Source organism: Zalophus californianus, chromosome 13, assembly GCF_009762305.2.
Source record: "Zalophus californianus isolate mZalCal1 chromosome 13, mZalCal1.pri.v2, whole genome shotgun sequence".
NCBI classification, from domain to species: Eukaryota; Metazoa; Chordata; class Mammalia; order Carnivora; family Otariidae; genus Zalophus; species Zalophus californianus.
The window spans coordinates 68,479,149-68,495,280 of record NC_045607.1 but is presented as its reverse complement, the minus strand read 5'-3'; the positions used below and the strand labels follow the sequence as shown (position 1 = coordinate 68,495,280).

Genomic DNA, 16,132 nt, shown 5'->3' with positions numbered 1-16,132 from the left:
TCTCTAAATGTACTGATCCTCCCACTGTCCTCCCAAATATACTACAGTAACTCTCATGTTCACATATATGTACTCTCAGGAATGACTTCTCTTCTGGGAGAAGATCCTTCTCGAATCCGATTCATCATCACCTGGGATCAGAATAAACCCATCTCCTGCATGAATCTCCCCTATGCAACTCTTTCCCAGAGTCTCTCTCTCTTCAGAACTTATTAAATACTTATAATAGCTTCTGACTCATTCTGAAAAATGAATACTTACCCTACATTATTACATGGTCTGTCAGATTACCTCCCCTTTCTTTAAATCTGAAAGTTGCCCAAGGAAAAGACTTGTACAGACTTATTTTATTTTTCCACCATTCCTAAGTGCCCAATATAGTGCTGAGCACACAGTAGGTACCCAATAAGACAGGTGGGGACTGTTTTAAAGATATTAGGTTTCAATCATAGCCCTTTAGCTATTATTAGATCCTTGTTCCATGCAATCTGTGTTCCATTACTATTATCTGTGTGTATAAGTCCTTTCAGTCTAAAAATGACCTGTTTTTAATATGGTTCATTCTTAAGATAGATACACTGCTATATTTAGGGGAAAGGAACATGTCTGCAGTTTAATCTCAAATGGTACAGAAAAAATTGTGAGCAAGCAAGAAAGAGAATAAATCGAATGTAGTAAAATGTTAATAGCTGGTGGATTTGAATGAAGGATACACAGAGTTTGTTATGCAATGTTTGCTGCTTTCCTCTAAGTTTTAAATGATTTCAAAACAAAAAGTCAAAATCTAGCTCAGTACTAAATAATTAATAATTGTGGCAACTGAGCAATTTAGTTTCTCTGCATAATCTTCAAAAAAAATTTAAAAAGCTCATGATCTTTAGAGGTAAAATTCCCAAATGAGGAGAATGTGTATTTCAGTGACCAAAAAATATTATCAATGCACCTCAAAAAAAATGCTAATGTTCTAGGTTAACTTTCAGAGGGAATAAACTGAAATTAACATTGTTTTTCTTGTTATTTAAGTAACATGGTATCCTTTTTATTTAAACTCCTGGGAATAAAAAAGTACAAAAAAAGGAGGGGGTGGCACCCAAGGTGTATGTTTGTGTGTAGCTATATGTGTGTACTCGTGACGTTAATGTTAAGTCTACTCTTGATTGAGATAAAAGGCGGCATCGCATGGACAGACCATGGAAGTGTTGCGGGATTACAGACCACACTGTGTTCACCTTCATTCCTAGCTCCTAGCACAGAAATTTGCTGAACCACATTATTCCCACTGTTCATAGCATCCACAGCTGTCCCTGACAGCCAAAGAATATGTTAATGGCATGTCACCACTGTGCACAATGTACAGCATCTGTACACTTCACAGCTATAAATATTTAGAAGTGCCCCAGTTCAGTTTTCTAAATTTATTGGTGAGAGAAAAAGAGATCAGGTAGAGTTAAATGACTGTTCAGGGTTGCATACAATTGTCGAGCAGCATAGCTACGAATACACTCCATAACCCCAGTGCTTTCCGCTCTGCTTCACACTGATTCCAGCAACATTGGGACGGATACAAGTCAATACAGCAAAACGGGTTTCCAAAATTTCTTACCTGTATGGTATATGCTTTGTTTTGAAATAAAACTAAGCTAGGCAACAATATGCACACAATGATTACCTCAGTCTTTCATGCTTTATCATGCTTCACCACACAAAATTTTTTAAAGACACCGATACTGCAAATGTGCTATAGATGCCCTACTATACTGTTTCATTGGCATTGATAAATTTTAAGTATGCAAAACACTAATAAAAAAGACAAAAATATTTTTAGACAAAATTTGCAGAGGTACCTGAATGTTTTTTGAGGACTCTTGCCAATTCTTCAATAGTTCGTACACAGTCCAACCCCTGCAACAAAAATTGCACATACTGACTCAGAAAGGGAAGACAGGTTCCAAACCTGGTTACAGATAGTTTCCATTACCTTCAGAAATAATGATATTAACTTCAACTCATTCTATATACATTTTTCGCTTTTAGGCAAGCCTTGGTCAGTATTCATAGGAAATAGCCTAAGGATACAAAAACTCCCATAGACCCTATTTACTAATTGTTTTTGGAGGTACAACAGAGGCTGAAATCAGATGCCCCAGAAAAGTCTGAACCATTGTCCAAGTGAGGACCTCCATTTTTCCCCTCTATGTAACTCCGTTATTCAGAAGGGCCCTCTGTGCCAGAATAAAGAAGAAGGAGCTTCTGTGCCCCATTTTATTAATTATGGGTGGACTTTCATTATAGTTCAGTTAAGAGCTGAGGAACTGCTGTGGAAAGTGATTAAGCGCAGATGATCTCTCCATAGGACTGTGCATAATGCACAAATGAAAGTCATACAGCAAATACAAATGTTTCAAGTAAATTATACTTAAAAACACTGGGCTTACCTTTTACAACATAAACCCTTTTGATGGCTATACACATCCCAGAATGTATTTGAAATTTTCCTTCAGAAATGCCCATAAAGCTCATTTCCAAGCCATGTAAAAATTCAATATTGATAATGCACAATTAGGTAATTCCATATACTGGACCCAATCTTGCTTATCCTCTTTACTCACCAAACTCAGGGTAGATAACTTTTGGCTATTTTTTCCCAAATCAGATACATCCTCAAAAGACAAAGACTTGAAAGTAAGGAAAGACATAAAAAGATCTTGAGTGACAGCAGCTCACTCATTTGGCTATACAGTGTTTGGGCTGTTGTTAAAAATAAAAAAAAGAGGGGCGCCTGGGTGGCTCAGTCGTCAGGCATCTGCCTTCAGCTCAGGTCATGGTCCCGGGGTCCTGGGATCGAGCCCCGCATCGGGCTCCCTGCTTGGCAGGAAGCCTGCTTCTCCCTCTCCCACTCCCCCTGCTTGTGTTCCCTCTCTCACTGTGTCTCTCTCTGTCCAATAAATCAAATCTTAAAAAAATAAACAATAAAAAAATAAAAGGGACTTTGCAATTCTCAGACTTTATACCTTTATGTAGTATTTTATATTTTATGAAGGCTTCATATTTGTCAGGGGCTAGCAAATCTTTTCTGCTCTGCAAACTGTATGACCCTGCTGTAACTACTCGACGCTGTCGTTATAGAGTGAGGCACAGGCTGTCAACACTTCATGAATGGAGGGATGGGACTGTGCTCTGTATTGACAAAACAGGCAGTAGGCTGGATTTAGCCTGTGGGCCGTACGCTGCTGACTCCTGACATACATGATCCTAGCTGATGTGCACAACAATCTCCTGAGGCAAGAGGAACAGAAGGTACTCTTTCCTTTTATAGATTATCAACCAAAAACCACATGTTTACGGACATATGAAACCAAGCTTGTCTTGAATCTGGGTCTCTGAACTGTACGTTTAGCGCTCTTATCATGGTACCACATTTAGCCTGCCTGCTAAACAAGTCTCAGAAAACCACATTGCCTGCCTCCTAAAATACTTTTCAAAAAGCCTTATGTGGGTGTGTGCATCAAAGTCCGCCTACTGGCCAATGGACACTGGAGGGGCTGGTTTGGCTTTGTACTGTTCCCACAGGCTGCTTTCAAATCCGCTTTGTACTATAGGTTGAAAATACAAGCCCTGGTACCTCCTCATGTTTACCTCTAAGATTCTTAAGTATTTGACCAGAGAGACTGTGCCAAATGATGTACTTCATATCATATGCGCTTATAAATTTGGAAACTACAAGCTGCACTGTCAGTCAAGATTGTCAAATCACACTGCCACAGCGAATTCAAGTTTTATGTGGTCACTGTACCTCTGCAGTTTCAAGTCCATTAATTGTCATACAGACGTCAAGGTCACTCTGTTTGAACCCAAATCCATTTTTGGAGGAGCCAAACAAGCTCAGTTTAGTTCCTGTTAGGGATATATGAAAAGTAATAACTAATTACCTGAGTACATTTAATTTTCTGATTAAAACGGCCCTCTCATGAATAAAAAATACCCAGTTGTTAACTATCCTATATGAATCTCATCATAATTATGTTCTTTTATTAACCAGTCATTTATTACAAACTTTTCTCTCAAAATTTACTTTAAATAAATAAAATCTGCATATGGTGTGAAAGATTACCAAGTGCCAAACTTTATTCTTAAATGCAAGGATATTTCAAGGAAAATGTGGATCACATCAATATATTTATTAATGCTTTTTAAATATTCACTTTTTTAGAGATTTAAAAATAACACAAAATGAAATTTCACTTGTGGTGTCTGTTAACAGAAATCCCACACTGCTACTGTCTTTCTCAGTGTGGGATTTCTGTTAACAGACACCACAAGGTAACTAAAGCCCCATCCCCACCACCACCATCCTTTCTCATTCTCAAAGTTAATGTGCTTATAACACAGGTACTCATTCTGAAGGAAGGTCATCCTACCTTTCTTTTCTTAAAGGTAAAAAGTTATTTACCTGGAAACTCCTGTCTTATGAAACTTTCTAGGTTTTGACGAATATGTTCACGAGCTTGATCTTCTAAAATAGTTGGAGAAAAATCCTCTGTTTAAAATAAAAAAAGAAAACATTAAGAAACAAAGATTGTTCACATTCTCTGGGGAAAAAAATCATTTTTTATAAAACAAAATTTAACAAGTTAAAAAGAAAACTAAATTTTATGTCTAAATTTTAGACTAATTTATGTCTTCTTGGTAGACAGCATTAGTACTATAAAATAGAGGATGTCTTTCTTTGAAAAGAGTCTGTTCCCACCCTCTTACACTACTGGTGGGAATGTAAGCCACTCTGGAAAACAGCATGGAGGGTCCTCAAAAATGTTGAAAATAGAGCTACCCTATAACCCAGCAATTGCACAAAGATACAAATGTAGTGATCTGAAGGGGAACCTGCACCCCAATGTTTATAGCAGCAATGTCCATGAGAGCCAAACTCTGGAAAGAGCCCAGATCTCCATCAACAGACGAATGGATAAAGAAGATGTCATATATATACATAGAGAGAGAAAGAGACAAACACACACACGCACACACACACACAACAGAACACTACTCAGTCATCAAAAAAATGAAATCTTGCCATCTGCAATGACGTGGATGGAACTAGAGGCTATTATGCTAAGTGAAATAAGTCAATCAGATAAAGACAATTATCACATGATCTCACTCATGTGGAATTTAAGAAACAAAACAGGATCATAGGAGAAGGGGAGGGAAAAATCAAACAAGACAAAATCAGAGAGGGAGCCAAACCATAAGAGACTCAATCATAGGAAATAAACTGAGGGTTGCTGGAGGGGAGGGAGGTGTAGGGATGGGGTAACTGGGTGATGGGCATTAAGGAGTGCACGTGATATAACGAGCACTGAGTATTGTATGCAACTAATGAATCACTGACCTCTACCTCTGAAACTGATAATACAATCTATGTTAATTAATTGAATTTAAATTAAAAAAGGAAAAAAATAAAAAATTAATACTGTATTATACCCCCCAAAAATAATGAAAAAAAAAAAAAGAAAGAAAGAAAGAAAGAAAAGAGTCTGTTCCCAGGAGCTGCTACTGAAATAGAAACAAATCTGAACAATGGTTCTGCTCTGAGGTTTCATAAACCCCCGGTTCTATAAAGGTAGCCCTCAGGGAACTGCCCCGGAGTGTGAACATGGAAGTTTGTAAGCATGTGCATATATTTTATTTTCTAAGGGGAATCTAGTTTCCTTTCATAGCTTATAACCTCCAAAAAGGTTTAAAAGCGACTCAGTCACTGGTTAACAAGTAAGGGCCTTCTGACACTGTGATGCACCAAGTTCATCTCAACAGCGGCCTGCCTCTCCTCAGTGTTCTCCCTTTAACTTTAACCCTCTGTCTACCACTGCTTCCCGGAACTGGTATTCCTCAAAGGGCTGTTAGGGGTCTATTAATTAGTGTTAAAGTATTTTATGCTCAAGTTTTGGAAATGCTGGGATAAAGAGTTAAATAGGTTCTTTTCCATAACATTTCTCAAGGCCTTTATTATGCTAACGTGCCCTGCAAATCTCTCCAGCAGGGAGCCGAGGGTACACTCATTCCCTACTTGGAGTACTTCTTGCCATGAAATACTATTAACTTCACTTAGGAAAACCGTTCAAGGAACACCAGTTGGGAATGCTAGTACTCCAACGTTAGACCTAAAAGATCCTCCCTCCTTCCCTGTCTTTCCTTCAACAATTGTTTACTGTGGGTCTCAACTGGAACAGGCAGTACATAGAGCTCTGTTGACACGGTGGAGAATGGAACAGACCCAGTCCCAGTGATGGAGCTAACAGGTCAGTGATTCAGAGGACTCTTAAGCAAATGTCAATGCAATATTTGGACAAATGAAATGTTATTAACTTACTATAACACTGGATGCAAACTTGATCTAAGATATTTGAAAATTTGGGTGTCAGTGGTGGCAAAGGTTCCAGCTGAATTCTTTTGAAGTCTTCAGGACAGTCCTTCTTGAGATGACCTTCTCGTTTGCATAAGCTGCACACAACCGTAGGAGACTGCAGGAAGGTGGCAAAGTAAAACAAGACATAATATACAACTCTGCCAAATAAAGGGGTCCTGAATCAGTTTTTTAAAAGTCCATAGTCTACTCTGACTTCCCAAAGGAATAAAAATAATACGCAGTCACTCCAAACAGGGACATCTTTTGGGATACTCAGGAGACAAAGGCAGTAATTTCCACTACCAAGAGCATTCCCTTTCTCCAAAGCAAATTTGCATGGGTCTGAGGGAAAGAGATGGAGCAGCTGCACTGGAGTGTAAGACCAACTCCTCACTACCGCCCAGACAGGGGAGGGCTCTGTGCTAGTACACAAGAATTAAAACTACATGCATTAAAACTGTTCAGTGTCTCTTAGTTCTGGGAGTGGCACTGATTACCTTGCCTTTGGTGAATGTGAGTTTACTAAATTCATAGAAGAAATCAGACTGATCCACAGTTGAGCTTTCCTCACATGCACTTTCTTCTTTAAGACAGATCTTATTAAATTCCATCAGTAGAGCCCCATCTGCAGGTGTCCCACCTTCTCTCAAGTCTTTGTACTTAGCAGACCCTCCCACTTCATCCTCCTCCTCAGACAGGGCATCCTCATCCCCTGACCCTGGGTACGTATTTTCTAACTCCTCTTCATTAGCCAAGTCGTCCTCATCTTCCCTTCGGGTAACGGACAGCCTGGGTTCTTCGTCATCCTCCTCTTCCTCCTCCTCCTCCTCCTCTTCATCGGAATGACTGATTCCTGATGTGTGGCCCTGTCTTGAAGGGCTGAAGTGGCTTAGAGCATCTTCAAGATCATTAGCACCTTCTGCGCCTTCTTCGTCAATGTCAGCCTTGTCCTCTGAAGTAGTGAATCCATCACACTCTTTGGCTGCAGGATTTTGGAAGCTCTCTAAATCCAAAGTGCTCTCTGTCTCATTATTTTGTGTGCTGCCACAGATGACAAGCTCTCGATGTCTGCTGCTCCTTAAACCCTGATCATCGGCAGTCAAAGGATGCCTGCCCTCTCTCCCAATTTCACTTTCTGTTTCTTGAGGGTGTCCTTTAATATCCTCAAACTCATCACAACTGGCCCCTGCCTTGAAACAGTCTGGGTTTTCCAGGTGGACACTGACATGCGCATTTCCCATTTCCTCCATTGGGGGGCTTCCAAAGCTTTCAGCAGTCTCTTTAAGAGTCAGTGGCTGTACCATGCAGGTATCTGCAGTCGAACTGGCAGCACCTGGCCCCTGAGCCAAAACTGAGCTTTTGAGTTTATCATCTTTTGCTTGCGCAGCCGGGTCATGCTTGGCTACCTCTTTAGAATGTTCAGAAAGACATGTGACAGTACTCAGAGGCTTTGGAAGGCTGGATTTTGTAATTTTGTGTGGAAGAGCAAAATACTTATACGTTGTCCTTAAACAATGAAGTATATATTCAAACACGGGTTGATTATTTAGAGTCCTTGCCACATTTCTTTTAACTGAGTAGGGATCTGTAACAAAAAAAAGAAAGAAAAATCCACCACTTCATACATTTCTATTTCACGTTTTAAAAAATTAGCCTGCTGTAGATAAAAACAGACAACCAAACGATACTAAAGTTTAGCATGAATCTTGTATGCTTTTTAAAAAACTGGGGATGGGGAATAAGAAAGGTGTAGTTTAAGAACAAAGAGAAATGTTTTCTTAAACGTCTGCTCTATGAAGAGAACCCATTCTGTTCTGAACCAATACCCCTTCCCTATTTTGTTCTGTGACTGTGGAGGTAAAAAAGGTGTCATTAGTGTGCTTTTGTGCCCTGGGGAAGTGAGGACTTCCCTCCAGGCTCTGCTGAGTGCTCTGCCTCCCCACTCAGCCAGGCCCTGTGGTGTGTAGAGCTTACCTCCACTCTTCTGCCCTGGGAAGCCCCATCACTGAACTGGCTGGACTGAATTCAGGGGCGAGAGGGAGGCACCAGGAGGAGACACCACTTCTCTCAATCTTTTCTCCTCCCCTAGAACTCCAGCAGGTTAGGCAATTGGCCAGAAGAGCTGTGCCAGAGAAACTGCAGGGGAGGGTTTAAAAATGTGAGATCCCCATGACTGCACACAGAATTTATGCAAAATGCAAAAAAAAAAAAAAAAAAAAACCCTCTTATGCAATATAAAGCTTGAAAAAAATCAAGCAAAAATACGAGAATTCCATTTAGGAGGTTCTTTAAGTTATTTGAAGGAGGAGAATTCAGATTTCTAGAGGGGTTTCAACCTCCTGACTTTGCAAAGATGAGAAGAGCTAGTCCATTTAATGTAGTCTACAGGGCACATCAGCGAGTCTTTCATACAATGGTTTTAGTTAAATGAGCCTTCACTAGAAAAAGTGTTTTCATGAATCAGTTCCAAATGCTACTGTAGATATTCCAATAATAATCAGCCCCTCTTTCTATGAAGAGGAATCCAATGAAGAATTATTTTTCATGAGAAAAAGTATTTTCTCACCTTTGTAAAACTAAATGATAACAACAATCCAGGAAAGGACTGAATCTAAAAATCCAGCACAAGGAGAACAGTAAAGAGGAAAGGGGGATTCACACATCATGGGGTGGGGGAAAACTCTGTATAAGCGTTTAAGTTGTTAAGCAATTTATAAAGAAAGCAAGGACTCAGCCAGCCACTGTTTTAGCTTTTTTTTTCAACTAAGACATTTTATTGCAGTGCTTAAAAAAACCCAGGATGAAGTTTGGTCCCTTGGAATGACCACAGTTACACATGCAAGATTCTAACTATTTCATTTTCAGGGTCAGGCCTACATTACGTGTGGAGGCTGAAAGGAGAATGAAGTAAAAAGCATGCGGTTAGACTGGTACCTTAAAAAAAAAGGGAATTAAAGATAAACATTTTGAGATACCTTCAATGGCAATGCGCTTTTTGGGCCAATCCTTTGATTCCCGAGATACAGATTCTTTGACACGAATACTGATCACTAAATCAGCCAAATTAAATTCTAAAGCATAGAATCGAAGCATTTCCACCCAGAGCTGCCCAACTGGAACTGATGGGACGTGCTTGAAATCAAATATTAATGATACCTATTAACAGCAAAGAGAAACACACAGGTTAGTCCAGATGTCAGCACAATCTGAGAAACTAGAGATCATTCAAGCAAATTACAAAAAATCTGAAAAACCTTAGCAAAGACAGGAATTTGACAATCCATCTAGGTAAATCACATCTAGGTTATATTTCGTTGGTGGGAAAATGGCATTCCTACCCTGCACTCCTGGGATGAAAGCATGTTAAAATCTAACCATCATCACAGAAGCAGAGAGGCAATTTTAGGCAACCAGGTGGCACTCCTTGTTTTGAAGCCTTAATGACAGGTGGAGAGAAACGTGCCTGGATTGCTACTCTCAGCACGGAGCTCTCCCTGGCGCTGCCACTGGAGGGCACGTTTACACTTACACACACAAAAGTGGGCGGCAGCTATAGGCAGAGAGCAAAAGGCAAAACACTCCTTTCATTTGCTCTGAGAAGCTACATAAGCTCACTGAATCTGCTAGGGACAAATGATTTTAAAGTCAACTTTTTTTTTTTTAAGGTTTATTTATTTAAATAATCTCTATGCCCAACGTGGGGCTTGAACTCATGACCCTGAGATCAAGAGTCTCATGCTGTTACAGCGCCCCAAAGTCAAGTAACTCTTGATATCAGAAATTGATGCCGGTTTTACATTCACTGACTCTCGACAAACTGGAATATACTGTGATGGAATATACTAGAAGGTGCATAGGATCTAGAATAGAAACAAAAGAGTCCAAAAACTGACTCCGCCACTTCATAGCTCTTAACTGCTCTTGGACTTAGCCTCTTCACTCTCAGTCGGCATGACAGCATAGTGGCTAACGGAACTGGTTTTGCAATGGGACACTTTAGGCTTGAAATCCAACTCTGCCATGTACTAGCCACGTATGATCCTGGCCAGGCTCTATGCTGTCTAAGGCTCAGTTTCCTCATCTGAACAATGGGGATTACAGTACCCACCTCAGAGGGTTGTTGGGAGGACTGAGTGAGAGAATGTCTGTAAAGAGCTTAGCACAGTGCCTGGCACACATGTTCAAAAAATGGTCGCTATCATTATCTGCAGAGTAGGGATGGTACCACCTATAACACAGGATAGTTATGAGGATTAAATGAGAAACAAGGGAAAGCATCCGGCAGATTTGGTTGCTCTCTGTATTCTTTCACTTAGACACAGTCTTTCAAGTACAAGAAATCCATTTATCATTGAAACATAATGTCACAACGGTAAGATGCTCTTGGGAGGTAATCCAGCTCAACTCCCCTAAGTTACAAGAGAAAACTGAAGCCCATACAGTTGACATGACTTGTCAAAGGTCCCACTGCTTGTCAGTGGCAGAACGAGAACAATGTGTCTCGATCCCGGTACTTCGCCATGCAATCAATCTCGACCCTATCTAGGTCTTCATTTCTGAAGTGGTAGCATGACTGATCTCTCCAAATAGCATGAAAATGTAAACATCGAGTATTTGCTTGGGCTTACAGCAACAGTTTTTCCTTCTCAGGTATACAAATCTGTTGTGCAACATGCTTTATTATACTGAGCTTCAAAACAAGTGGTATAATATTTTATTAATCACTAAATCCTGACCACAAGTATTCTGTCAAGTATGATAAAGTCATCAGGTAGATTTACAAAGCAGAACTGCCTGAAAACGGAAGTTATCTAGGTCCCGAACACTGTAGTTGAGGACACAAAGAAAACCCCCAGAAATTGAAAGCCTCATTAAATTTCACCTCTTTATCCATAAGCCTTATTCAGCATCACTAAGGGCTCTGAAGCATCTCACTGAGATGACTTGATAATACCACAATATGGAACTTACAAAACTTTGGACATATCTACACTAGTGGTACTTAAGCTGTTTTTCATTATTGTTTTTATTCTTTTAAAGTAGGGAACGCTTTCTTTTTCAAAAACAAAAAAACCCGGCAACTAACATTTACTGAGAGTTTGCTACTCGCTTGGCACTGAGTTAAGCATTCTAGAAGCCAATGACCCTATGAGAGGGTACCAATGTCATCTCCATTTTTAGGTGAGGAAACTGGGGCCCAAGAAGATTAAGTCACTTGCCCCTGGACATACAGCCAGGACGTGGGAGAACTGGGATGGGAACCCGAAGTAGAAAAGGGAAAAGAGTGGTGGTGTTCTGGTGGCAACAGGGGTTGAATGGCACCACCTCCCTTCTCTCTCCAGCGCTCAAGGATTCGAGAAAACACAACTGGAGAATCTATGATTCACTACCATTTCCCCATTTTAGGCATGGACCTGAGGAGCGACAGGACTTGTTTGAGTAGAGTGAGGACTAGAATCCTGGTCTCAGAAGTCCTTTGTGGGTATTGCTACCATTTCATCCCAGACAGTTACAGGGCAGGTCGTGGAGTCAGGGCCCATACACCAATTTGGGGCAGATTCCTATTCTTATTTCTAGTATAATTACATTGCTCAATTTTGTTTGAAATTTCAATGGCAATTCTCCCCTTGTGCATAAATTTCCCCGCCTCCCCCTAATGGTACTGATGAGGACACTGAAATACATTATATCGAATACTTCTTCACTTTGGATTCAGTGATCTGAATTTTACCTTCTCTCATTACTTGTCTATTTCAAGGACTGAACAAACTAGGGAATGAAACATCCATGAAAGAGTTAAGATAGTTGACAGATGAGAGGAGGACTGATTAACTCACAGACTCCACAATTAACAATGAAATCAAATATAAATGGCAAAATGAACAATGAGAGAGAACAGACCTGTCCCCTTTTAACAGGTACTTCTTTTGGTGTGTCTGCATCCCCAGCGGCATTGTCAGTGTATTCCCAGACCACGGTGTCTTTTTGAACATCTTTAAGGTTGAAGTTCCCTAGTTTGTTTAATGAGAATCCTTCAATCTAGGAAAAATTAGACATATACTATTATTATGAGGTAGAAAGGATTTTATAGCAACCAGAGTGTATTAACCCTGGAAGAAATGAAAACATAGCCCATTGAAAACAGAAAAGGTATCAGTTTATGGATTGAGACATCTCTTAATTTAAAAATATTTTTTAAAAGTAAAAAACAAGGTTTTCACTTGCAAAAGAAATGGTGATTTTGTGAGATAATTCTTTAGTAAACAGTCTAAGAGAAGGTAACACGGCCTAGGCCCAAAGCCACAGGTTCTGGAGTAAAACTGCACAGGCCCCAACCTCGGCTCCCTTGTGGGGCTGCGAGACTTTCAGTCAGTACCTTCCTCCTGGTCTCAGGTTTCTGTAAAAATGAGTTACACTAGAACTTCCTCCATGAGATAGTTGTGACATGAAATAATGGACACAAACCACTGACACAGCATATGGCACACAGGGAATGCTCAATGTAAAAAACTTTCTATTGATGTTGCTGAGATGCCAACTGCTAAAGAACACAGTCTGGGCTCAAAAGGTCTAAGAAATGTGGAACAAAGTTGAACAGGTTTCTTTATTGTGCAGTGGGCTTACTCATAGCCTTTAAACTGGTTAATGTAGCTAATGAGTCATGGTGTGGGGTCTGGATGCGGTATCCTGTTTCTCAAATTTATTTCCACATCAAATGGGACTACTTTTTTGGTTTAGTACACAGAGTGATCCTTCTAAAACATAAGCCATCATTTCATTTCGCCTGCTCACAATGGTTTCCTTCTTACTCAGGATAAAATTCAGTCCCTTCCAGGGCTTAGAAAGAACCTACGTAATCTGGCCCTTTGCCACTTCTCTGTCCCATCTTCTCGATACATCCACCTGGCTCAGACTGCTACTCCCTCTGCTTTAAAGACTCCTCTCCTAACAACCATGGAGCCACACTCCCTGGCTGGCTTGTGCTTTTAGGGCTCTACCTAAGAAATCCTTGCCCACCCTCAGGCTGCAAAGATTTTTTTCCCTTTTTCTTCTGGGAATTTGATTATTTTATTTTGAGAGTGAGTGAGAGCATGAGTTGAGGGAGAGGCAGAGGGAGAAGGAGCGGCAGACTCTCCACCGAGCAGGGATCCCGACAAGGGGCTCAATCCCAGGAACCTGGGATCATGACCTGAGCTAAAGGCAGACGCTTAACCAACTAAGCCACCCAGGTGCACAGGGAATTTGGTAATTTTAACTTCTACATTTAAATCTTTGATCTATTTTGAGTTAATTTTGGCGGATGTTGGGAGGTTAAGGATTGATGTTCCTATTTTTTTTCCTTATGAATATCTAGATTCTTCAGGATCAGCTGTTGAAAAGACTTTCCCCCAATGAAATGCTTATGCCCTTTTGTTGAAAACAGTATCCAATGCTTCCAATCCACAGACTTGGTATGTCTCTACATTTATCTATGTTCTTACTTAATTTTCACAGTAATGTTCTATTGTTCAAGTTGGAAGTCTTACACATCTTTTGTAAATTTATTCTTAATTAGTGTATGTTTTCAAGCAGCATTATTAATGGAAGTTTTCAAAACCATTTTTAAATGTTGCTAATATATAAAAATACAAATTTTTTAGGATACCATCTTTGTATTCTATGCTCATACTAAATTTAACTAACTAAGCTCTAGAACTGGTTTTGTAGTTTTCTGAGGATTTTCTATGTAAACCATCATGTTATCTGAAATAGAGAAACTTCTACTTCTTCCTTTCAGGTCTTTATGACTTTTTATTTTCTTTCTTATTGTAATGACCAGGACTTCTTCTACATATTTGGATAGGCAGTACCGACTGCCAGGGACCTAATCAATACAGACATTAGTAAGATGTCAGAACTAGAGTTCAGAATGACGATTTTAAAGATACTAGCTGGGTTTGAAAAAAGCATGGAAGTTACTAGAGAAGGGTTTCTTTCTGGAGTATAAAAGAAATAAAATCTAACCAAGTCGAAATCAAAAAGGCTATTTGAGGTGCAATCAAAAATGGAGGCTCTGACTGCTAGGATAAATGAGGCAGAAGAGAGAATTAGTGATATAGAAGACCAAATGATGGAGAATAAAGAAGCTGAGAAAAAGAGAGATAAACAACTACTGGATCACAAGGGCAGAATTCGAGAGATAAGCGATACCATAAGATGAAACAAGATTAGAATAATTGGGATCACAGAAGAGGAAGAAAGAGAGAGGTGGGGCAAGAAAGGTATACTGGAGCAAGTTATAGCAGAAAACTTCCCTAATTTGGGGAAGGAAACAGGCATCAAAATCCAGGAGGCACATAGAACCCCCCTCAAAATCAATACAAATAGGTCAACACCCCGACATCTGATAGTAAAACTTACGAGTCTCAGAGACAAAGAGAAAATCCTGAAAGCAGCTCAGGACAAGAGATATGTAACTGACAATGGTAGAAACATTAGATTGGCAACAGACCTATCCATGGCATGCCAGAAAGGACTGGCATGATATCTTCAGAGCACTAAATGAGAAAAATATGCAGCCAAGAATACTATATCCAGCTAGGCTGTCATTCAAAATAGAAGGAGACATAAAAAACTTCCAGGACAAACAAAAACTAAAGGAATTTGCAAACACAAAACCAGCCCTACAAGAAATATTGAAAGGGGTCCTCTAACCAAAGAGAGTGCCTAAAAGCAGCATAGACCAGAAAGGAACACAGGCAATATACAGTCACAGTCACCTTACAGGCAATACAATGGCACTAAATTCCTATCTTTCAATAGTTACCCTGAATGTAAATGGGCTAAATGCCCCAATCAAAAGACACAGGCTATCAGATTGGATTAAAAAACAAGACCCATTGATACGCGGTCTGCAAGAGACTCATTTTAGACCCAAAGACACCCCCAGATTGAAAGTGAGGGGGTGGAAAACCATTTACCATGCTAATGGACACCAAAAGAAAGCTGGGGTGGCAATCCTTATATCAGACAAATTAGATTTTACACCAAAGACTGTAATAAGAGATGAGGAAGGACACTATATTCTACTTAAAGCGTCTATCCAACAAGAAGATCTAACAATTGTAAATACCTATGCCCCTAACATGGAAGCAGCCAATTATACAAGGCAATTAATAACAAAAGCAAAGAAACACATTGACAACAATATAATAACAGTGGGGGACTTTAACACCCCCCTCACTGAAATGGACAGATCATCTAAGGAAAAGATCAACAAGGAAATAAAGACTTTAAATGACACACTGGACCAAATGGACTTCACAGACATATTCAGAACATTCCATCCCAAAGCAACGGAATACACATCCTTCACTAGTGCCCATGGAACATTCTCCAGAATTGATCACATCCTAGGTCACAAATCAGGTCTCAACTGGTACCAAAAGATTGGGATCATTCCCTGCATATTTTCAGACCACAGTGCTTTGAAACTAGAACTCAATCACAAGAGGAAAGTTGGAAAGAACTCAAATACATGGAGGCTAAAGAGCATCCTACTAAAGAATGAATGGGTCAACCAGGAAATTAAAGAAGAATTAAAAAAATTCATGGAAACCAATGAAAATTAAAACACAGGTGTTCAAAATCTTTGGGATACAGCAAAGGTGGCCCTAAGGGGAAAGTATATAGCAATACAAACCTTTCTCAAGAAACAAGAAAGGTCTCAAATACACAACCTAACCCTAC

General features: G+C 39.8%; 1 protein-coding gene and 1 long non-coding RNA gene across 7 annotated transcripts in view; one reads left to right on the top strand and one right to left on the bottom strand.

The window, feature by feature from the left end:
• Positions 1–16,132, bottom strand: part of TUT7 (terminal uridylyl transferase 7) — a 65,837-nt gene that overhangs the window by 24,607 nt on the left and 25,098 nt on the right. For all 6 annotated transcript variants that reach the window (XR_003523617.2, XR_003523618.2, XM_027614978.2 and 3 more), the window contains exons 11-17: positions 12,305–12,442; positions 9,379–9,559; positions 6,901–7,988; positions 6,368–6,518; positions 4,451–4,537; positions 3,794–3,894; positions 1,845–1,902 (exon numbers count right to left, since the gene is read on the bottom strand). Coding sequence is in view for 4 of the 6 variants with exons in the window: in XM_027614978.2 (XP_027470779.2) it covers positions 1,845–1,902; positions 3,794–3,894; positions 4,451–4,537; positions 6,368–6,518; positions 6,901–7,988; positions 9,379–9,559; positions 12,305–12,442 (1,804 nt within the window). In the remaining 2 variants the exon portion in view is untranslated. The remainder of the gene's footprint in view (positions 1–1,844; positions 1,903–3,793; positions 3,895–4,450; positions 4,538–6,367; positions 6,519–6,900; positions 7,989–9,378; positions 9,560–12,304; positions 12,443–16,132) is intronic.
• LOC113934293 overlaps positions 1–16,132 on the top strand; it is a 59,966-nt gene that overhangs the window by 28,566 nt on the left and 15,268 nt on the right. The gene's annotated exons all lie outside the window — the stretch shown is intronic.